Source organism: Drosophila gunungcola (genome assembly GCF_025200985.1).
Source record: "Drosophila gunungcola strain Sukarami chromosome 2L unlocalized genomic scaffold, Dgunungcola_SK_2 000007F, whole genome shotgun sequence".
NCBI classification, from domain to species: domain Eukaryota; kingdom Metazoa; phylum Arthropoda; class Insecta; order Diptera; family Drosophilidae; genus Drosophila; species Drosophila gunungcola.
This window is the reverse complement of record NW_026453162.1, coordinates 3,325,751-3,347,711: the sequence shown is the minus strand read 5'-3', so window position 1 is coordinate 3,347,711 and position 21,961 is coordinate 3,325,751. Positions and strand designations below refer to the sequence as shown.

At 39.1% G+C, this 21,961-nt stretch overlaps 3 protein-coding genes across 4 annotated transcripts; 1 reads left to right on the top strand and 2 right to left on the bottom strand.

The window, feature by feature from the left end:
- Positions 1-11: 11 nt before the first annotated feature.
- Positions 12-14,078, bottom strand: LOC128253150 (homeobox protein H2.0). Of its 2 annotated transcripts, none has more exons than XM_052981356.1 (3): positions 13,210-14,078; positions 4,490-5,004; positions 12-455 (listed from the first exon to the last, which is right to left on the bottom strand). In XM_052981356.1, exons 1-3 carry the CDS (start codon positions 13,727-13,729, stop codon positions 213-215), a joined length of 1,278 nt encoding a protein of 425 aa, XP_052837316.1. In that variant the 5' UTR covers positions 13,730-14,078; the 3' UTR covers positions 12-212. The 2 variants fall into 2 exon arrangements, with proteins under 2 accessions (XP_052837316.1, XP_052837317.1); XM_052981357.1 differs by having other exon boundaries at positions 240-449; positions 4,486-5,004.
- A 535-nt stretch (positions 14,079-14,613) lies between these two features.
- On the top strand, positions 14,614-18,160 carry LOC128253167 (uncharacterized). Its single transcript, XM_052981384.1, has 2 exons — positions 14,614-16,174; positions 17,412-18,160. The coding sequence occupies exons 1-2, from the start codon at positions 15,845-15,847 to the stop codon at positions 17,865-17,867; spliced, it is 786 nt and encodes a 261-aa protein (XP_052837344.1). The 5' UTR covers positions 14,614-15,844; the 3' UTR covers positions 17,868-18,160.
- Positions 18,161-20,492: 2,332 nt separating this feature from the next.
- Positions 20,493-21,534, bottom strand: LOC128253166 (ribosomal RNA-processing protein 7 homolog A). Its single transcript, XM_052981383.1, has 2 exons — positions 21,375-21,534; positions 20,493-21,319 (listed from the first exon to the last, which is right to left on the bottom strand). Exons 1-2 carry the CDS (start codon positions 21,397-21,399, stop codon positions 20,544-20,546), a joined length of 801 nt encoding a protein of 266 aa, XP_052837343.1. The 5' UTR covers positions 21,400-21,534; the 3' UTR covers positions 20,493-20,543.
- Between the last annotated feature and the right edge of the window lie 427 nt (positions 21,535-21,961).

Below are 21,961 nucleotides of genomic sequence, written 5' to 3'. Positions count from 1 at the left end.
AAGGCAACTAATTAAATAAAAGTCTTCCAGTTGGTAAGGCAATATATTTTAAAATAAATAATTATATTGTATAATTTAAATTTACTTTTTTTAGTATTTATCTACATTACTGCTCGTAGCGATTGAAATAAATACATCTACATGGCATTTAACATGTGTAACACGATTTCGACAGGCGAGTAGATGTCAATTTGTGTAAAACATATGTAGTTCTACTCGACCACATTAATTTCAATGTTATCATCATCTTCGGCCTGCTCGCTTAAATCCACGCTCGAACAGCTATCGGAACTATAGTCAAGGGTCTCATGGGGAGTACTTCCTCCCGATATCGTAGAAGCCTTAATCCCACGTCCACCTCCTGGTACCTCAGTGGGCTGCTTCTCCTGGCCGCTCTTCAGGTTTTCCCGCGTATGCCTCCACTTCATGCGTCGGTTTTGGAACCAAACCTTGACCTAGGTAGTGCACAAATAAAACAAATATTATATTTAATTAATTACTTAGTTAATCATTTAACAAGAAAGAAGAAAACTTCGGCAATCCGAATTTTATATACCCTTGCAGCTATTGCAAAAATTAATTTAATTAATGAACTAATTCTATAAAACAACTATTTTTCGATTTTTAATTCCCTAAAGCAGTGAAGCTATCATGATTCTCCGACGAATTACTCGATCGTTTCTATGGCAGCTATATGATATCGTTTATAAAAATAAATCAGTAATTCTGAAATAATAAACCATTACTAAGTATCGAAGTATATTTAAGTTCATTGCCACTATCGAATTATATGAAGCTATGATGATTTTCAGTTCAATTATTCGACCGTACCTATGACCGCTATGTGATATTGTTTTCCGATTTGAACAAAATTAAAAGCGTAATTTTGAATTATGTAACCATTATTATGTCCAAAAACTTAAAAAAAAAATTGAAAAGTTAAAAATTTGTTTTCATTTATGTGAGCTATATAATATAGTCGACCGATTTTGATCAAATTTAAACCGTTGTTTTGAAATAATAAACAATAAATAAATAAACTGTATATTGAAGAATAACACAGAAAAAAGGGAACAAGCAAATTTCGGCAAGCCGAAATTTATATACCTTGCAGCTTTCGCAAAAATTATTTATTCTTGATTTCGATTTATATGCGTATATCTTTAAGAACATTTAAGCTATGATGATTTTCAGCTTAACTATTCGAACGTTCCTATGAACCGTATTCCGATGATATCGTAATCCAATTTAAATAAAATTAAAATCGTAAGTCTGATCTATCAGAATTTATAATTTGTCCACAATAATTTAAAAAAAATCAAAAATTCAAACTAAAATTTCATTCAGAAGTTGGTAACGCCGTGAAGTAAATTTTTCCGACCCTGTAAGTATGTATATCTTCATCAATAAGAGAGTCGATCTAGCCATATCCGTTTGTCGGTCCACTCGTTCCTACGCACAATAGCCTATCAGTTTTAAAGCTATTAGTAGAAGTTAAACAAGTCAAATCAGAAGACTACATATGTATATCATACAGCTCCCATGGGGACAATCTGAAAAATATATGAAACAAGAAAGGAAGCAAACTTCGGCAAGCCGAAGTTCATATACCCTTGCCGCTATTGCAGAAATTAAATATTCTTGAAAGCACTAAAATTATGATTGACTTGCGTGTATGTTTACATTGAAGCTATTTGAAGCTTATTTAATAGTTCCTATGGCAGCTATATGATATCGTTTTCCGATTTTAATAAAATTAAAAGCGTAATTGAGAACTGTCAAATTATTCATTAATCATTAATCAGCATTTCTAAAAAAAATTACAAAATAAAAAGGTTCAATTTTTTTTTAATTTTTTGTTTTAGTATTTTTATTGTTCCCATGGGAGTCATAAGTTATAGTCGTCCGATATTGATGAAATTTAAACCGTAATTCAGAAATATTTAACCATTATTATATCTCGAAGAACTAAAAAAAAAATTAAAGAACACCAAAGTTATAATTTTTATACCCTTGCAGAGGGTATTATAATTTCAGTCAGAAGTTTGCAACGCAGTGAAGAAGACATCTCCGACCCTATAAAGTATATATATTCTTGATCAGCATCACTAGGAGAGTCGATCTAGCCATGTCCGTCTGTCCGTCTGTCCGTCTGTCCGTCCGTTTCTAAGCAAACTAGTCTCTCAGTTTTAAAGCTATCTGCATGAAACTTTCCCAAAAGTTTTAAGTCTTTTTATTGCAGGAAGTATATAAGTCGGAACGAGCCGGATCGGACGAATATAGCATAAAGCTCCCATAGGAACAATCGAAAAAATAAATTAAAAAAAATTATAACTTTGCTGGTTTTTTATTTTTTTTTTGAGTTCTTCGACATATAGTAATGATTAAAGATTCCGAATTACGGTTTAAGCTTCATCAAAATCGGACGACTATGTCATATAGCTCCCATAGAAATAATATAAATATATAAAATAACTTTCTAATAATTGAGCTGCAAATCATTATAGCTTCAATGTTTTTAAACATATACGCAAGTAAATCATAATTTTAATGCTATGCAAATGCAACCCGTTTTGCTTGGTTCGCACCGGTAACATCAATCAGTTATCGAACAACATTTGTATTATTATTAATTTCTTTTAATCTGCGGCGCAGAGTGCTATCACTAACATTTTTTCCAATTAGACTTTCAGTTACTTAAACAGGACTAATTGAAGGATTTTCGATTATTGTTCCATTAATTAGTCTACACTTCCTTTGACTGAAAGCAACTTTACAACCGGGTCGGTAAAATACGGTAATTCTTTTTTTGTTTTATTAAACTTTTAACAGTTGTTCAGGGAAATTTTGTAAAACTTGACCAATTTGGAGGCTGCGATTCTAAATTTAAACTTGCTAAAATTTTCAGAACGGATTTCTATAAATAACTCATTTGTTGTAATCAATTCATCATAACAAATTTGAAAAGTTCGCACCTTTAAACTCCTAAGATTATCAACTAAGAGAACACAACTGCTCTTATTCAAAGCTCACCAAAACTAATCCATTTAATGATTTATATAAGTACGTCAAACATATTTTCATTTGTTTTCAACTTTGACCTATGAACCATTATCTTTTCCGCTTGTTTTTAACTTCCTTCTGTATCGATAATGCTGTGCAAAAACCACTTTTTCTTTGAATTTTGCTTTTAAGAACAACTTTAAAATCCAAAACAAGAAATAACGCTTTAGACGAGTTCCCAGACTATTAGATGCCCGATACTAAGCTTACAAATCTGTAACTAAGTCAACACTAGAAGCTATAAGCGAGCATCATCCTTAACCCCGCTGACAGTTCTTTCGTTCTGTCTATCTACATCAGCGATCACAACAGCCTTGTCTGACTTATAATAAAAACTCCATAACTTGTCAAACAATAGCTCGATTCTAAAAATGTTTGGTTCTACCCATAGATATAACCGAAGCACACACACACAGCACAATAAGTAAGGTCTATCATGATTTAGAGTAACATGAAAGATCTCGACGCACATACGGACGGACAGACAGACAGACGGACATGTCTACTCGGCATTGATCCTGATCAAAAATATATATACTTTGTGGGGTTGGAAACGCATCCTTTTCAAGATACAATATAACCTATAATTAGACGAAATAGGTAAATAATTGCTCACTGTGTAAATACTTTTTAAAATGTTGTTTTTCTTACCATCCTTGAGTAATTTCAAAAATTAATGGTAGAGACTTTTATTGAGCAGAGTGGGCAAACGTGATCAATGGGTATCACATTTTCGAGTCTTTGTATATGCGTTACTTCCTGTTACTTGTGGAGAGCAATGTACAAATTTCGATGGAGGTTAAACAGCTAATAATTTTTTTTCGATATGCTTTTTAGAATAATAATGATAGTATCGATTGGTGCAAAATGGAAGCTTAAGCCCTTACATATTTGTGTCATTGAGGCTTTCGGAAATTGTGACTCTGCCATCCAGCACAAACTTCTTGTAGCCTTTAACAACATAGCCTTTAGCCAGATCGATCTCAGATCGTAGATTTTATAATTTTCGATCTACTTCTTGGGACTTGGATTGAGCACACAACTTTTTTTGTTGTTGCCAAATGTTATGACGACCACTGAACCCAAATACCTTTTTGGCAAGTTAAGATTGAGTCCGTTAAACAGAACAAACAATATAATATGACAAAAGGTTGGACGTGCGAATTCAGAGAAGAACATTTTTATCTGTGCTGTTCGATCGGATAAAACGCCACAAAAACTGCCAAGCAAAAAAAAAAATAAATAAATAAAAATCAACGAAAATCTATATAAAAATAATCATAATTTTAGAATTTGTAAAAATTATTCCAATTGATCTTTAAAATTACATGTATAAATCTATGAAAAATAGGTTCTGGACTGTAACACTTTCTGTCCAAAATTAAAAACGAGTGCTAAATCTAAATAAAATGTATTTCCGACTCACCTGAGCGTCGGTGAGGTTCAGCCGTGCCGCCAGCTTTCGCCGATCTGGCTTCGTGATATACTTCTGCTGCTGGAACTGAATCTCCAGCCCCTTGCGCTGCAGATTGGTGAAGACGGCCCTGGACCAGGAGCGTTTGCGCTTCCCGTTGCCGCTGCTCCCCGAGTTACTCGGATTAGTGCTGCTGCCCTGCTGTGGGTAACCGCCATTCTGTGAGGTGGCTGCCGCCGGCGCCGTGGGCGTGATGTCCAGCAGCTGCGGCTGCGTCTTGCCCAGAAATCGCTGCTGCTGCGTCAACTGCAAGGTCGTGAGGCTGTGAAGAGGCGCCAGCAGTGACGAGCTGTGCTGCGGGGGCTTGTGCTGCTGATGGAGGTGTTTTGGATGGTGCTGCTGATGCTGTTGATGCTGTTGATGCTGCTGATGCTGCTGGTGCTGCTGGTGCTGCTGGTGCTGCTGCTTCTGATGTTGATGGAAGCGGAGGAGCGCGTTGGTGGCCAGCGATGGATAGGTGGGTGCGGCTGTTTGGTGGTAGAGTTTGGAAACATAAAGTGTTAGAGTCGATGGAGAGATGCCTTGAATGTTTCGCTTCCTCGATATGCGATAACTCTTATTTTGTTGAAACATAATTGTTTATTCTGCCCATTCCGGCTGCGTTTTTTACACAACCATTCGATTATTTATTTTTATAAGAATACCACCATTGCTTTTGAGCAACATCCTCCCCCACTGTAGAGTGTATCCGGAGGAAATAATACATTTATCCCGGTTCCAAAACAATATTATTTCACCAGCCAAAATATGGATCTCACAAACTGTTTCGTTGTTTTGAGTAAATTATTTTGATTAATAAAATTCAGGTTGAAAATATTTAAATGGGTTTGTTTATAATAAAATTTTCACTTAATTTGAAATAATCATTGTAGCATTTTGTGGCTAGGGGCGAACAATTTGTTTACCTCTAGCGGGAATCTAAACAAAAACAATTATCTGTAGAGAGCGAGAATTATTTGGGGTAATCGAGCACGACATGGGGCACACGAGGTTGAGGTCGAATCCGAGTGATTTCCTTTCATTAAACGCTTTTTGAATATCTAGGAATATATACGCACAGAGAAAAAGATAGTTAGACAAGTTTTCTATTTCTCAGGTTTTACACAGAGTATGGAATTATGCAAGCTTACTTTAAGCTTAATTTTTAGAGGAAAATAAGCACTCTTATGTTACTGGCTGCTCGATCTATATATTTTTATCTGACCGCCTTTTTGTCCGTGCGTCCGTTTCTACGCAAACTAGTTTTTCTCTTTTAAAGCTTACTGGATGATATATTCTAAAAGTATCTTTCTTTTGCCAGTAATACGTGCATATGTATATATTTTAATTAGGTGTACGTATAGTACACGTCGAATAGTATCTAAGTATTTTGATATATAGTATTCACGTACATAATTACATGAGCATTACTAACTTTACTATAGCAGCGGAAATTTTACGGCTTTTAAGGTTCAAATATTCGCTTAAAGTAATCCTTGCTACACATATAGAGGATTTTAACTAAAATTTTTGGTTGGAGAATTACGATATGTTGATTGCAGTTCTAAAATCTAACTTCATTCAATTCTATTGAATCATTTGTACTTTTCCATGGCATTTGTATTTGAATTATGAGCGCCATAAAATTAGAACAACCCAATTGTTAAAAAAAGGGCGGCTGAAACATTGACCATGTTTTTGGAATATGTCTAAGTAAATTCTTTGATTGTTTAATTTCCCCGAATTTATAGCGTCTCTGAATAATATATATTAAATGGGACAATTTACAGTCCTCTGTATGATTTAAATTCGGTTCTACAATCGTAAGATTTCTGTTTGTCTTGTTTGGCGTGGGAAAACAGGAAAATCTGTCGATTATTTTAAAAATTTGTTCACGCCCTCTCTAAAGCTGACAAATCGTGAATCGCTACAGAGATCCGGTATTTGATCGATATATGTCAGTTCCAATTCCAAAATTATTTCCAAAGGTAAAACAAAAATTAAAATTGACTTATTACGTCAGCGCTGTCAATAAGTATTGGTATCCATAAACGTGAGATGGCGCCGAATTGATTTGGTTGCCAATAATGTAAAAATGTCGAATGCAAATGTCATTCGACTATATATAATTGGCGATAAAACATATTTTCTCTGGGTATAAAGTGGACCATTCTTGGTTTTTTGACAGCGCTAAATAAGCTAATGAATTTTTTATTGCCTTTTTTGAAACGGTCCCAATTTGTTTTGTTTGGGGTTTACCGGCATGCGCCTAATTGTTTTCATGGAAAACGTTTTATTTACTTAAGGAAAACACTACGCGTTCGTGTCTATTTACATTGCAACGGAAATGCGCTCCTGCACTTGTGGATGCAATTGTATCTCCAACGCCATTGCCTTCTATACATCTGCAGAGGCTAATAACGCATTAATTGGCCTCTTTGGCATTTGGTTTGTGTCAACCATCGGGGGTTTGTTAAAATGAGTTTTCACCGATTTTCAACACCTTCGTGTTGTGCGGGGGCACCGTGGTCCCCTCACAGCGCGAGCTCATTAATTGCCGACTTTGGGATTCTTTTATAAATACCGGGAGCCTCAATCCCGCAGCCCGGTAAATATCTTAATGAGTTGTGATAATTTCGACGTGCTATCTTAAATCACTCGAGAGCCAATGCAATGCGCGCTGCAGTATCCGTGAATCGTAAATTTTGCAGCTGTGTTTAAGTTTAAATCGATTTATTTGCACGGGTTGCAGGGATATTCCGTATTTACGACTTCTTGCATATTTCTCGGCTTGTCTTATTTTGGGGTAAACTGCGAATGATCTTTTGGGAAAAGCACAAAAAAATCTCAGACACTAGATAAAATGCATATTGTTTCCGAAACTTTGGACCACCCCTTCAAGTATCTTTGATAGTTGATTTATTTAAGCATAAGAAAATTGTTATGGCTTTAAAAAAAATTATTACTTAACAAGAAGTTTTCTAAACACGTAAAATAAATTTATATAACAATACATTTTTTTACTCATAAGTTTCCAACGAAGAAAAAAAACTTTTGAGACATTATAATATAATAAATATATATATGCAAAAAATGAGTTTTAATTTTAAAAATACAGATTTAATTTTATAAAATTCGAACTCCTATATTATGTGACTGCCATAAGAAATATCGGAAAATCAACAGAAAAATCAATATAGATTTATTGTTTTCAAAAAAACTCATGTTACCCGGGATATAGATATTTTTAAATTTTAAAACACGTATTCAACTAATTATTTTATATAAGAATACATTTCTTCCTTCAAGATTATATAAGCTTTTGCTTTTCTCTATCATTAACTTCCAAATTTTTGGCTAAAACGGTTTTATTTACTTGTTCGAAAAATTTACTTCTTCATATATAAGTTGCATTTAGGAATTTTGTTTTAAAAGTGTAATGTAACTTAACAGGCATACAAAAAGATGGAAACATAGTTGTTGAAGCACTTAGGAGAAAATCCTAATAGAACTTATTGCAATAGACTATGAGACTATCAACTTCGTATTTAAACGTTGGTCAATGTCTGTAATATAAATAGCTTTTGTGAAAGCCAATGAGACGGCTTTTTTATTGATCAAAAACAGGTCATAAAAATGAGACAATTCTAAGAATATAAGTATTGTACATAGTTTTCGTTTCTTAGCAGTTGAACTTGTGACTTCGCGACTCATTTTAAGTAAAACAAATGATCAATAAAAGAGCAATCACATTTCTTTTCAAAACTTAATAAGTCACTAAAGCTATTATTGATTAAACTGTATTTACGAACAGGAAGTCAGAGATTTGGCACCGATTAACTAAATTTCGATGCTTTGGTCCCATTGTCTATTCGATTCGACAACTCAATTACCTTCTTTTGGGAAACTAATATTAGTTACGAAAAAGTTGAAAAAAATTGTAACTAAAAATTATAGCCATCTTGCCATTATATCGATATGTGGCATTAAAAAATATAAAAATGGCACGCTAAGTATCTGTTTTTTTCAAATCAAGCGCAGATTTCGAATTGGCTTATACTATAGGCTTGCGTGGAAATGTATAAGTAAAGGGTATTACTAAAAAATTAACTTGTTTGTCGCTTAAAATTGGCTTTTCCTAAGATTTCAAGCTGATCTCCCTATTTACCAATATCATTAAATTACCGCTGACTCGAATTCAGAGAGCTGTAGTTATTACTGCTACAAGCGGCCCTCCCCTGCTGTTGGGAACTTCAAAGCATCTTTAAAGTTCCAAACCAAATCGTCTTATGGTGATCATTAATCAGAGATCTTTTGGGCGCTTTTAAAGTGCATCTAACAGTTGGATTAACATATAAATTGTTAATTAATTAGACGCACGGCGCCGCATTATTGTTTAAACAGAATTTCCATATCAGACAATAGTGTGTTTCATCAATCGGTCGATCGATCGATCCGCAACCAAAAAGGCAACAACAAACTACTCATCACCAGGCGGGACAGGCAAACAGCAACAAATAGTTGTTGCCAGAACCGAGGAGATCTGGCTTGGCCCATGATTTTATGATGTGCGATGCGATGCAATCAATCCATCACGGGATAATTCTGCAGAGGCCGGCAAGTCGGACTCGGCAGGCAGCCGCAGAGTAGCCTCCTCCTGGAAAGGCCACCACAGTGGGTGGTTGTGTAAATACTTAGCCTTTGGCCTGGCCCCCAGAAACGCCGCATAGCTTCACCTTTACCCAAACAGTCATTCAGTCCATCAGGCAGTCATTCCTCGTCATTAGCCTGCTCGGCAGCCCAGCACCATCGACTATGTCCCAGTAGTTGGACCCGTGGCGCCCAATCTATCAAAGACCCCCGGCATTACAGGATAAAGTTCCCTCCACACACCACCCTCCATGTACACCGTACACCTTCGCTTCCCCTTGATGGATCTATCAGTGACTCCTTTGCCTTCCTAATCTCTTCGCCAGCGGAACAATTCATTATTGAAGGCAATTAGATGAATAGCTATCTGTAGCTGCCCATGAATGACGGGCCAATTGCTCAAGCAAATAAACAAACTCTTCTCCACAAACGTTTTCCACATTCCGCGCGAGCTTGAAGTTTATTTTTAAAGACTGACTCTTAATTTGTTCATAAATTGTGGCTAATTTTCGGCTTTGGTCTTTTGAATTTAATTTATTTTAGGTGGCCCCAGGATTGATGAAACTTTTCTGTTTTCTTAACCGATCTCTTGTTGATTGAGGCAATGTCGAATTTATTCTCCTGCTAGTTGCCCCTTCAATTCATGCCATCGCAAATGTGTTTAAAAACTGTTTAGCATTGATTATAATTTTCAAAAATGTTTTTTGGTAGTGGGAGAGCTAATTTACTTTAGTTGGGTGCTAATTTGGTTTCACGCTTTGGCAAATAAATGGAATTGGGCAAATTCTACCTTAGATGGTGTTAAATATTTTAAATATAGTTTAAGAATTGATAAAAAAAAAGAAGCAGGCAAGAAGACCGACTATTTAATTCAACTTTTCCTTTCTCTGCAATCAATAATAGTCCTCAGCATGTTAGCAGCCACTTGATAAGCATAGTTGTATATAAAACTGAATGAGAAAAGACTAGGCAAACGAGATGTATAAAATCCAAGCAGCTTGTTAAACAATGAACAATTTCTATTCGAAAACCGAAACATTTACAGATTATGTTTCTTCCTATTTTCATATAAACAAGATCAAAGTGCGCTGCCAGCCTGCAGTCTATGAGAAGTCGTCGTCCCCAGATATACAAAAGCAGCAGGAAGTAACATAAATACCCAAAACATTTTGGTCTATTTTGTTGTCGATTTCCACAAACAAAATGTTTTCGTCAAGTCCGAGAAGCAGGGAACAGTTGGCCACAGTAATATTGCACAATATGGATACAGATCAATTAATAATTCAAATAAAAATGAATTATTTATTGAGGTTAGGCTCTTATTTGTGTTTCCAGGAATGTTAACTTTCCCAAGTTCCTTTTCTTGTCATACCCCTCCAAAAAGTATTGTACTTTTTATTAGACGTATGTGATGCAATGCAAAAAACTTTTGCGTCCCTAAATATTTATATATTATTAAATGTTCTTCTTGAGCATCATAAGGCGATTCGATATAGCCCTCAATGTATATATATAGCCGTAATAGCTGTGAAACGAACGATCGATCTTATGTTTTTCCCTCCAATATATATATATATATATATATATATATATTATGTATATATATTTCGGGCCCACCTTGAGTTCGCTGTCATACTGACCGTACGGTTCTATGCAGTTTTTTTGACAACGCGAATATACTTCAAAAATAATATTCAATAAAAGGACGTTATCTCGATCTTAATGGGTATATGTTTAAAACCAATGATGATATGTACATTTTTCGATCATTCCAATGGCAGTTATATGATATAGTTCTCTCAAAGGGTATTTTAACGAATTGAAACAGCAAAATTAAAATTTTTTTTAATTCTTTTTTTTGTTTGTTTTACAATCTATATGTAAAAGTCGTTCGATCCGGCCCGTACCGGCTTTTATTCTACCTGAAATAGAAAGACAATTCTTAGGAAACTTTAATCCAGATAGCTTTAAGTCTGAGAGGCCAGTTTGCGTAGAAATGGACAGATATATCCGTTATACGGTTGCAAATGACTGCTTCAGAAACTATGGTCGATTCCCTGAGATCCTTAAAATGGTCGAAAAAGGAAAACAATAGTAATACATGATTGGCATGATTGTTGCATGAAGTAATTTGACTTATTATATTATTAAATTCCGGAGAATGTCTGTGACATTTGTCAGTATTAAGTATATAATATTTTTTATGTTGAGGGAAACTAAAAATGTCTGACACAAACTTTGATATCACGGTTCATGTTTAAAGATCTGACCAGATCAACCCGGCGGTAATTACTTATCATTCCTTATGATCCGGAAACGCTTCCCTTTTGCCTGTCAAATACAATAAGCAATTTAATATTGCAAAACAGAAATATTTATAATCAAATTTTATAGGCAAAATCTGTCGGTTTCCAGAATTTAACGATTGTATAAGTGTATATGCAATATATGTTGTGTGTTTAAGAATGCATTTTTTTTAAGGCCTACTCATCGGCTGATTTAGAATTGTTTAGAAAATGTAACGGGTTTCTTTGACATGGAGCTTTATTTTGGGTTTAAGCTACACTGGTAAAAAATAGTATATCCATACATTTTGTACTCGATTTAAATAGTTTTCAGTTTTATTTTCATCCTTTCCAGTTTCAAGTTAATTTAGTTATGAAATATGCAAGCTTTTAACATTTCATTGACAAATTTTGGAATTGATTTTAATATTTGAATTTTAATTTAAATTAAAACCCTATTTAACTTAAGAGGGCAAGATGGTTTGCAACTTCAAAACAAACATTTTTTCGATCTCAGGAACATACTGTGAATTTCATGGCGACCGGACTAAAACTCGCTGATATACCGATTATCTCGTAATCGAGCTCAAGACATGAATGCGATACGTACAGGTATGTATCCCGTATCGAACACGCCAAACGAAAATTGACGACAACAAAAAATATATTTGACTCTACAGCTGCTTCAGAGGATGTCCACAATGGCCCTGAAACAGATAATTCGCTGTAGCTTAAAACAAATTATTATTTTAATTTCAACTGCGTTAAAAAAAATTAAGGCTTCTTTTTTCGAGTCAGTGCGTAACGTAACTCAAAAAGAAATGTACTTGTAATCTAAATGAAATGTTGTAGTCATCCTTTATTAAACAAAGTATTGCGGATAAACGAGAGCTATTATAAAAACTATTTTTGGATAATATTTTACAGGCTATAATAGGCAGTTTCTTTTTATGTGAAAATGGTACCCTCCGCAAAACCTACCCGGTACCTACTACTAAAAGATAAAAGAGTAATATTTTAACAAATTACTTCTTAAATAATGGACAGATTTGCTCGGTTTGTGGGCGAAATCTTTTGAGATCCCAATGTTGATACTCGGAGACAGTCAGGGAAACATATCTGATCGACTCGGCTATGGATGCCGATCAAGAATATATACATATACTTTATGGAGTCGTTAATCTGTTACATACTTTTCATTGTTACTCTACGAGTAAGGGGCTTAATTTGGTTTGCTGAAAAGTCTCACCTTATGTAGGCAACATATTTTGTATCATTTGTTAATGACACCTTAACTTTTAAAATTGTTGTTCGTAATGTTAAAATGTATCTTGCCGAATACACTTAAATAGAGGCAATATTGTAGATATTACTGTTAGTAGGAAAAACGAATATGACGATTATTTAAGGCTTGGCGCTATGAATTGCAATCCGCTTCGTGGGCCAACATGTCGTGTTAGTTAACACTTCATCAAGAAAGCGAATTTGTTATTTGGAAGCATTTGTTACAGATTACAAACAAGAACCGTAACATTGAGGAATCTCACTTAAAAGACTTTTTTGTGCGTTGTGATTTTTTAAATAAGGTGAGGGTGTACAATTTAAGACCACTGTGCACTGAAAGTGCTTACAAAGTGTTATTAAACTTGTTTTGCCCACTGTGATATTTAAAAATATTTAATATTCCTCAAACGCTTTGTTCCTTTTGCCCCTTTTTTGTTTCCCCCACTGGCAGAAAATGTGTATTCACTATCTCACCGTGTTCTTCCGCACGAATTGGGGTCGGCCTCAGCACTGATTTGTAATCCATGTACAGGCTAGGATAGAGTTTGTCAAGTCCGCCATAGGGGTATGGGTGCATGGACGTGGGTGCCACAGACACAGGGAGCGGAGCGTGTCCCAACCTGCGGGCCTCGGCACTCGCTTGGCTTAAGCAGTGTGGAAACGAGCAACAGGAGAAGACACTGCCATCGCAGCAGGTCCTGGCCGAGGGCGACGAAGAGCTGGTCCGGTGGGACTCGCTGGACTCGGAGCCCAGCAGCCGATCGACACTGAAGCTCAACTTCACTTTGGTTGTGCTGCCTGCGGTTGTGGGTGGCGACGAACTGGCCATTGGTGCCGGGGCACAGGACTCTTTGGTCTGCAGGTCTCGATCAGTTTCCACCGGATCATGACACTTCGGAAGGACTGGACTCACTTCACACTCGCCGAACATGTGAGTGCTGAGGTTCTCGGGCATACTCTGTTCCATGCTGGCGGCACTCTCCTGCAGTAACATTGCTCGGTTATGGGGGTATATCCGTTTTATCAGAGAGATTCAGCGATACATGTCCCGTCGTCACACCGTCGCTTGGAATCACACGAAAACGATCGCGAAACTGGCGCTGTTGCTGTTGTGCACCTTCGAACAGACCGCTTAGCAAGGCATTCCACTCAGAACTGATCGGAACCGGCCAGGGAGCTCGCTCAGCCAACGATCGATTGCCGATCGCGCACTCAACGCGGAACAGTCTGGCGGTTGGGTTAATCTCGCGGAGATTGTGTACCCAAGGCTTACAGTGGGGCAAAATTGGTTTTCCGAGTTGTCCTTTCAGATTTTTACTTTGCGTTCACACGCAATATTCGTTCATTTGTGTTAGAAGGTAATAAAGGTTGTGCAAACATGCCATAAGGTTATTCTTTTCAAATCTAACAGCCAACTAAGTCTATGCGTTCGATAAAAATTTGAAATTTGAAATTGGTTTTTCCACGATTTTATTTCTGTGTTTTGACATCTTAAGCATCAAATTAACCTATACATGGTAATAATACAATCGACATGTCTAAGACCAGACTTTTGGTATCAGAGTTCTTGATTTACTTCATCTTCAGCTATAGTCTGGGCATCTCTAATGTTCGAATGCGACACTCCTAAGCGTTCCAATTATTTATTAATTAACTTAAAGCTTAAAGCACTTAAAATTGGTGCTAAGATTGAGTTGGTTTTCGAGATAATCACAAGGTACGACTGTTGCAGGCTTCACAGACAAAAGAGACTTTTTGAACGTGTTCAACACTGATTTTAATTTTTTTAAGTCAATTGATCATTCTTAACAATGTTTTTTTTTGAGCTTAATAAACTTAGTAGTTTTTTTTTAAATTAAATTTTAATGACTGATGCTTTGGTTTGAAATGTTTCAAAATATGTTATGAATTAGTGTTTAATTTGCTAACAATAGTTATATAGAATAGATTTCCTTGTGAAGGATTTCCCATATCTGTCATAGCCATTTCCGTAGCGTTGGTTCCACTGTGGCCATAGCCACAGCCATGCACGGACGGGATACTTGCTACACAGTTCGGTTGTTTACACACAAGCATGCCGCTGTGTCATTAGCTCAGTCGGAGATTGTTTCCTCGACCGCCGCCGAGATTTGTTTACCGATTTCTCCATATGTTCCCGTACTCCCACACAGACACAGCGATTCCGGTTCCCTTGCGCTGAGGCCATGGCGATTGCTGTTGCTCGTGGCCAATGCGAGCGGTCCGTTCCGGTGGGCGGAGTCAGCGGCCAGCCGATGCGGCATCTCTTTTTCGCGCCCGAGGAATGTGGGTCTAATTGGCGTGGAACTGGCGTGGAACTGGCGTGGAAGTGAGCGATCTCCGCGAACTCCACCTGTAACGCCGGTCGATAGTGTGGGTAGCCGTGCCGGGGGCCGTAAATCTAACCGCATTCCCAAACGAAAACCAACAATCGGAACACGAATTCAATGTTATCAGGATGAGAAACTAAAGTGAGATTGTGGAATTGCGAATCGAAACTCGTGCTATTAATAGGAATCTTGCCGTGACTGTCTTTAAATAGCATACTTTCTGGCAGCAAATACCCACCCCAGAACATGGATTTGGTGCCAAAAAACCCTAGCACCACAGGCAAACAAGTTGACCCCAAAAAACGGATATGCAAATGCAACTTTGGGAAATGAAAGGCGAAAACAGGCTGCCAGTGTGACACTTTATATCCCCTACAAAGCAAAAAAAGGGAATTTATATTAACTACCTAGATGTTTTTTCTAATTTAAACTAAGTGTTGTGTTGTTACTTCTTCTTTCTCTCGACAAATATGCAGCCTTTATTACGGGAAATTGAGAATAGTTTTATGAAACTCTTTTCAAACTTTAAGACTATAGCTTGAACTTCAGCTTTCACTTGGTGCCTGGCATTGTAGCATAAGAAACAAACCATTTGGGGAATATCATAGGGCATGCCATAAATGAAAGAGAAACAAAGAAAACGCAAGCAAACTATGTAACAGACACGAACACCACTTACTCCTGAAGGGAAACCGCAACCAAAACTTTGTGGGGCAACTCAATTTGTTTTAGCCAAGAATCAGTACGCTTCTTCCCCTCGAATGGAGTCGTTCTCAACGTCTCCGTCTCCGTCTTCGACTTCGTCTGTTCCGTCGCCATCGCTACATTTCGCTGGTGGAATGGACAGCCCGGACATCTGTGAGCCACCGCAGGAGGAGGAGGAGGAGTTCAGCTTCCGTTACCCGAGCTACATGTTCCCGGACGTGGAGTACGACAGGGGGGATGTCCCACTGCCCTTCAAGGCTACGCCGGACTCGCTGTTCAATCTCTGCGCCGCTATCGTGGATTCCCAGGCCCGCACGGAAGTCTTCAAGTGGAGCATCAACGATGTTACCGACTGGCTGCGCAACTTTGGTTACCCTGAATACGAGGTTAGTGTAATATGCATTGGCATTCAAGGATGTTCATGTAGATAACAACATTCCTATTACTTCAAAGTCGAGCCTTAACTGTCTCGTATACAAACTGTCTGGCACTTATATTTTCCTTCTATATATGAACTTTTTAGCGTTTGGACGTTGCTGACACTTACATTTTTTATTGTTTTCGATTAGCTTCAAATGTCTTTTACTATAAATGGTCACAAAATAAGCTACGTCTATCCATTAAATTCGCACCTGACAAAAGTATAATAGAAAAACTTCAGAAAACCTAGTATATAAAAAAAGACAAAAAAAATGCGTTTTTAAATGGATATAAAAAAATCGGATGGAAGACCACTTAATGCGTTTTCAGTTCGCGCACTATGCCGAGGAGCGCTTGATGGAAGATGAGCATTTTTATAAATAAATCATTTTTCAGGTGAAACTCGTTTACATCCCCAATAAGCAGGACTTCCGAATTTGGGCCTCCAAAACCCGTACGTCGTTTCGTTGGCACGTTTTTCTTCGAAAAAGTTTCAGGAGCCGCCGTAACCGTTAATGGTGACCGCTATCTCGGCATGTTGGAGGTATTTCGCTTCCCACGAATGAAGGATTCTAAAGTCGGTTCTAAAAGGCGATCTCAACTGGCCGCCATGCATCGGCGATTTGACCCCGTTGGACTATATTTTTTGAGGTGCCGTTAAGAATAAGTGCTGTGCCAACCATCCAGAGACGATGGAAGAAATAAAGCACGAGATCGAAGTCGCCATTGAGGCCATTGGGCTGACAAGTTTGGTCAATCGTGTGACCTACTGCAAATCCTCCCTTGGCAGCCATAGGAAGTGAGGAAATGATCTTCCTCTAATAAACCGCAATGTTGGGGCTAATCAATAAACAAAAATTGCTTGAAAAATGTTCACCCTTCTTTTATATCCATTTTAAAACGCAACTTTTTCGTCGGTCAGTGGATTTTTTTTTGAAAATTAATAAATAATAAAAGGTTTAGGCTATAAAAACTCGATAAGTAATATCAACATCAAAATGTTGCTAAGATAAACAGTTAATGAAGGTAGCTCCTGTTTAAAAGCCTTTTGTGTATACAGATGGGGCAATCCAGAGTGTCTAGTCCTACGACCATGCAAATATAACTAGCAAGGGGACCATTTTTAGAATGTGCCTTTCCATCGACTTGATTAAGTACTTTAAGTGCAATTCATACTTTCTAAGGGTTTTACTTACCTTGCAGCAAACGTTTCGGGAGAACTACATTGACGGACACAAGCTTTTAAACTTGGACGCCGTAGCCCTGGTGGCACTTAACGTCCGGAACTTCGAGCACATTCGGCACCTGGGCCGGGGAATCCGAGCCCTCTACCGCCAGGAGCTGCAGACGGCCACGGAGACCAAGCAGCAGAGCGAGGTCTACAAGACATTCCGAGCCCGCACCGGCCGGAGGTACGAGGGACTGCGGGAGACCGAGCTGCTGGGCCGCATGCACATGATTCGTTCGGTTTTCCGGGACGTCAACGACTGGGACCTGATGGAGCTGCACATGTCCAGGACTCCAGTGAGGCGGTACCGCGAGGTCGTTGCTGGCTCCAGGCGGTTCAATCTCTACGGGCCATCGACGGCGCGTAGGGAGCCCATATTAACGGATGATGTTGATTCCTCACCATGGTTCAATTTCGGCGATTGCTACTAGTTGTTTTGTTGACGTTCGTGATTTGAATACGGTTTAGGACACCCTTGCAGAGGGTATTGCACTTTACCCCAAATTTTAGACTAAAGTGGCGCTGCGTAGGCTAGAATCTGCATGTTAGTTTCCAAGTCTCTAGCTCTTAAAGTATCCGCATCTGGACGTTCATACGGAACAGGCTTATGACCCTGATCAAGAGCAAAATACCCACATACTAGCTTGAAAATATCTGAAGGCTTACAGAAACCATCCACCGAAGACTTGTGGGCCTCAGTGGATAGCTCGCTCGTTGGTCATTGTAAGTGCACAAGTGGGAGATGTAAATGCTCAGTTTGACGAGCTCAAGTTCGAAATTTCCAGAAGTAATAAACAAATTTGTGTTAGTTAATTAATTGTTTTAGTCCGGGTCGCTTTAATTCTCTTTCTGCCAAGATCCAGCACAACCTTGTGGCTCCTAAAGTGTAATTCCGCACCTTCCATGGGTCTTTACTCACCCTTTGAATCATTAATTCCGAACAATCAGTCGAAAAGGCGCACTGATCACTTATCGCTCTGAATTGCCGAGGCTGTTGTTGTGGGGTTTCTGGTCGCTCGATCCGTCCCGTTCGCGTCCCGTTCCTGTTGAGTGTCGTCCGCATTCGCGTCCGCTCACGTGTTCAAATTTATTGATTGTTCTGCTCACAAGACACGGCGTTTCAGCCTTTACTCGTCGGGCGGACCGATCGGACCGAGCGGACCGAGGAACGACGACTGGGACTGGAATTGGGACTGGGTTCGGTGTCCAGCTGTGCGGCATGAGAGACGTACGTGTGGTCGGCTTATGTTATATTTCTCGACATCTTGTGTGTCCGTCTATCGGTGGGATAGCTTAGCTGAGCCGGGATGGAGGCTGGGGCCCCAGCATCTAGGCCTAGATGCAACCCTAGACGCTGCATCTCGGCGCTGCAACACTGGCCATGCAAATTGTTTTTGGCCTTTATTAACTTGGGCCCATTCAAACTACCTTAATAACTCGTTCCGTTAACACTTTATTATGTTCGAGGCGCATAAATCGTTCCATCACCCGAACATGGTCCCAAGTTCCCGAGTTCCCGAGTTCCCAAGTCCCAGAGTGTCTGGGGCCAGGCCGACGTTGGCGATTATGATTTATCGCATTTTAATCAATTTAAAATGTATAAACGATACGAATCGGAAGAAATTATGAATGTGTGGCTGTCTCCAGGCTCCACAGTAGGCCACCAGCAACAACAGCAACAGCAAAGCCACAAGAACCAGGCGATCATCGTCAGCATGCGTTACCCGACGCGTTCCTCGTTTGTATTTCACTCCCCATGTCTGCACCAAATCTCGTGTTACCTAGGGTCTGGGCCTTCGAAGACTCATGCGCCTCGCATTGGTCACAGATCAGGGGCGGACTCAGATGTCCAGGGCAGTTCTTATTTCTTCAGTGTAGAGTCAAGTGGGAAAATAGTTCATATTAATATCAACTTATATATGTATGTACTTCCATCTCGTAAGTACGTACATGTCAAATGCATTTAAAAGAAATATTATCTAACTATTTATTGTGCTTATCATTGTGTTTCATGATTATTTTGTTTATAAAAAAATAAATATTTTCGATATAAAATCAATTTTTTTTTAATAACAATAATGCAGTTAAATAAGCATTTGGGAAAAAGGAACTCCAATATGAAAGTATAATCGAACTTCCATTTCTCGAAATCAAAAACTAAATGGTTTGTTCGTTAAGCGAAGCAGAATTAGCAACATAATTCCTGATTTGTTATTTGCAGAATTACAAAATAAAATCCAAAAATTACAAATCAAGTCAGTTTGCTACCCTTAGCTGTCTTCCTAGCCATTGTTAAATTAAACAAAATCCCTAATTTTCAGTGCAATACCTTGTAATTATAAAAATTGTATGTTAATAATATGCAATTCCGTTGCGAAATTTGTGTAACACCCATTTAAACCAAAATGGGCCACATAACTTCGCGTTTAATTGGCGTAATAAATCTGCAATCGCCGATCAGGATTATATATACGTCATAGTATCGGAAATGATTGTTATATACGTTCAACGAATACAATCTGTATGATCGGAACCTAAACCATGCCGTTACATTACAATTTTCAACATACAAAATACAACACCATAATATGTTACGCAGCAAATAAGCCCAAACCTTTTTTCAAATAATCTGAATAAGTCCGGCCCTGAGCCGGGCCATCAATACCCTCCTCGGATCGGGGATGAGGGATCGCGTGCTGCGTGGACCTGGCGAGTGAGTTTTCGAGTGCGTCTCGGGCAAGGCGACGGCACAGCGACGATTATGATTAAAGTTGATAAGCGAAATATTTTTATCATTTCTCGAATTAACATAAACCAAATGTGATTATCACACAATAAGCCCAGCGGCCGTTGCGTCGGTCTGCAATCCCCAAGTTGGCTCTCTTGTTATTTGCTTTTTATAAGCTTTTATGAGCGCCCTCGCACTGCGGCCGGTTATAAGTTATGGCATTGCTGTGGGATTTTGTCGTGGCCAGGATTTGGTCGCGGCAGTGTCAATGACGGCAGCCAATTTATGGGGATTTGCCTGCGGTCAGGCCAGCTGAAGTTCGGGCATGTGGTCTGTATCATAAAGAAGTTTTATTCGAAGCTTAACCTATGCGAACTGACTAAAACGGCTTGAAGCGTCGCGATTGCTTGAGCAGCGCGATCTTTTGCTTGTCCTCCTCGAACTTCTTGCGCATCTCCACGATGTTCTGCATCTTGCTCTCGCGTATCTGGAAGGTGTAGAAGTTCTTCAGCTCCTTGGACTTGTGATCCCTGGCCACCTTTTGCTCCAGTCGTCCGATCACAGAGGCCTTCTGCTCAAAGCCAGCGTTGCGGCCCTCCTTGCCCACGGTGACCCATCCGTCGGCATCGGCCTCCCCGGTCTTGGCCGCCTCCGCGGCGGCTCGCTCCCTCTTGTCGTACCCGGCCATGTACTTGCTGACCTGTAGCTTCGCCTTCCGAGCCTCCATCAGGTAGCTGCCCTCGTACTCCTCGTGCCACAGCTGCATGCCGGTCTGGACGATGCACTCGCCGCTGCTGTTGAACAGGTCGATGCTCTTCAGGGCCAGGGCCTTGCCGATGCTGCTGCTCTTCTGGAACACCACGTAGGCCACCTTGAAGCTGAAGGGCGGACGCGTGGTGGAGAACGGCTCGCCGGTGCCCTCGTACCACTTTATGGTCTCCTCCTTGCCCGGCTTGGCGGCGAACTCCACGGCCTCTATGGTCCCCGCCCGGCCGAAGACCGTCTTCAGGCTGTCCTCCGTCACGTAGGGCGGAATGTTGAGCAGGAAGAGCGTGCGACCCTTGGGCTTGTTGGGATCCATCAGCCGGATGAAGTGCTCCCGCATGTAAACGCTGTGGCAGTACTTGGCCTGCGGGGCTGTCCGCAGGGGAACCACTAAATGGGGCAATTTATTAGCAACAGCGTGAACAGTGTTTGTTTATTTATTTACCGACATAACCCTCTAGTTCTACCATTTTGTGTTTTGGATTTTTGAGGATTTGATAAATGTGTGATTTATTTCAGTGTTGGATAGCGCAGTTAGAAAGTGTTGTATTTGGAACAGCTGAGTAAGGTGTGCGACTTATCGAAATCGATTATCGTAACTATCACATCTGTTTTTGTTTACTTTATGCACTGGTGCATTTCCACGGTGTTTTTTTTTTCACTGTTATTTTTAGTGAGCCTTTACAAACACAAATTGTGTTCCCCCTGGGCGCCTTTATCGATAAGCAATAAGCTCGTGCTGATTTGGTACTTTTTTCGAAAAAAAAAGATTAATCAATAAAAAATAAATATTTTTCAAGACCAGCGCTGGTCGGGAGGGCTGACAGACCGCAGAAATTGTTGATCTGGTGACACCTTCTCTTCAGTTTTCTGAGCTTGCATATGTGTTTGGGCTGTCCACGGCGTTGCCAGATATTTAACGCTTAAATAAACAGAGTACCATAAATGGTGGAAAACATGGATAAAAGGTATACATTTTTTGATGGGCAGCACTGTCGGGACCGGAACATTTAATTTTTGCTGACTCTTAAT

Bases quoted from the DNA above. Each gene is read 5' to 3' on its own strand.
- LOC128253166 (XM_052981383.1), bottom strand. From the start codon at position 21,399: ATGGTAGAACTAGAGGGTTATGTCG. The intron at 21,320-21,374 runs GTAAATAAATAA...TGCCCCATTTAG, and splicing joins AGAACTAGAGGGTTATGTCG to TGGTTCCCCTGCGGACAGCC.
- LOC128253167 (XM_052981384.1), top strand. From the start codon at position 15,845: ATGGAGTCGTTCTCAACGTCTCCGTCTCCGTCTTCGACTTCGTCTGTT. The intron at 16,175-17,411 runs GTTAGTGTAATA...CTTACCTTGCAG, and splicing joins TTGGTTACCCTGAATACGAG to CAAACGTTTCGGGAGAACTA.
- LOC128253150 (XM_052981356.1), bottom strand. From the start codon at position 13,729: ATGTTACTGCAGGAGAGTGCCGCCAGCATGGAACAGAGTATGCCCGAG. The intron at 5,005-13,209 runs GTGAGATAGTGA...ACCACCAAACAG, and splicing joins AATTCGTGCGGAAGAACACG to CCGCACCCACCTATCCATCG. The intron at 456-4,489 runs GTGAGTCGGAAA...TGCACTACCTAG, and splicing joins TGAACCTCACCGACGCTCAG to GTCAAGGTTTGGTTCCAAAA.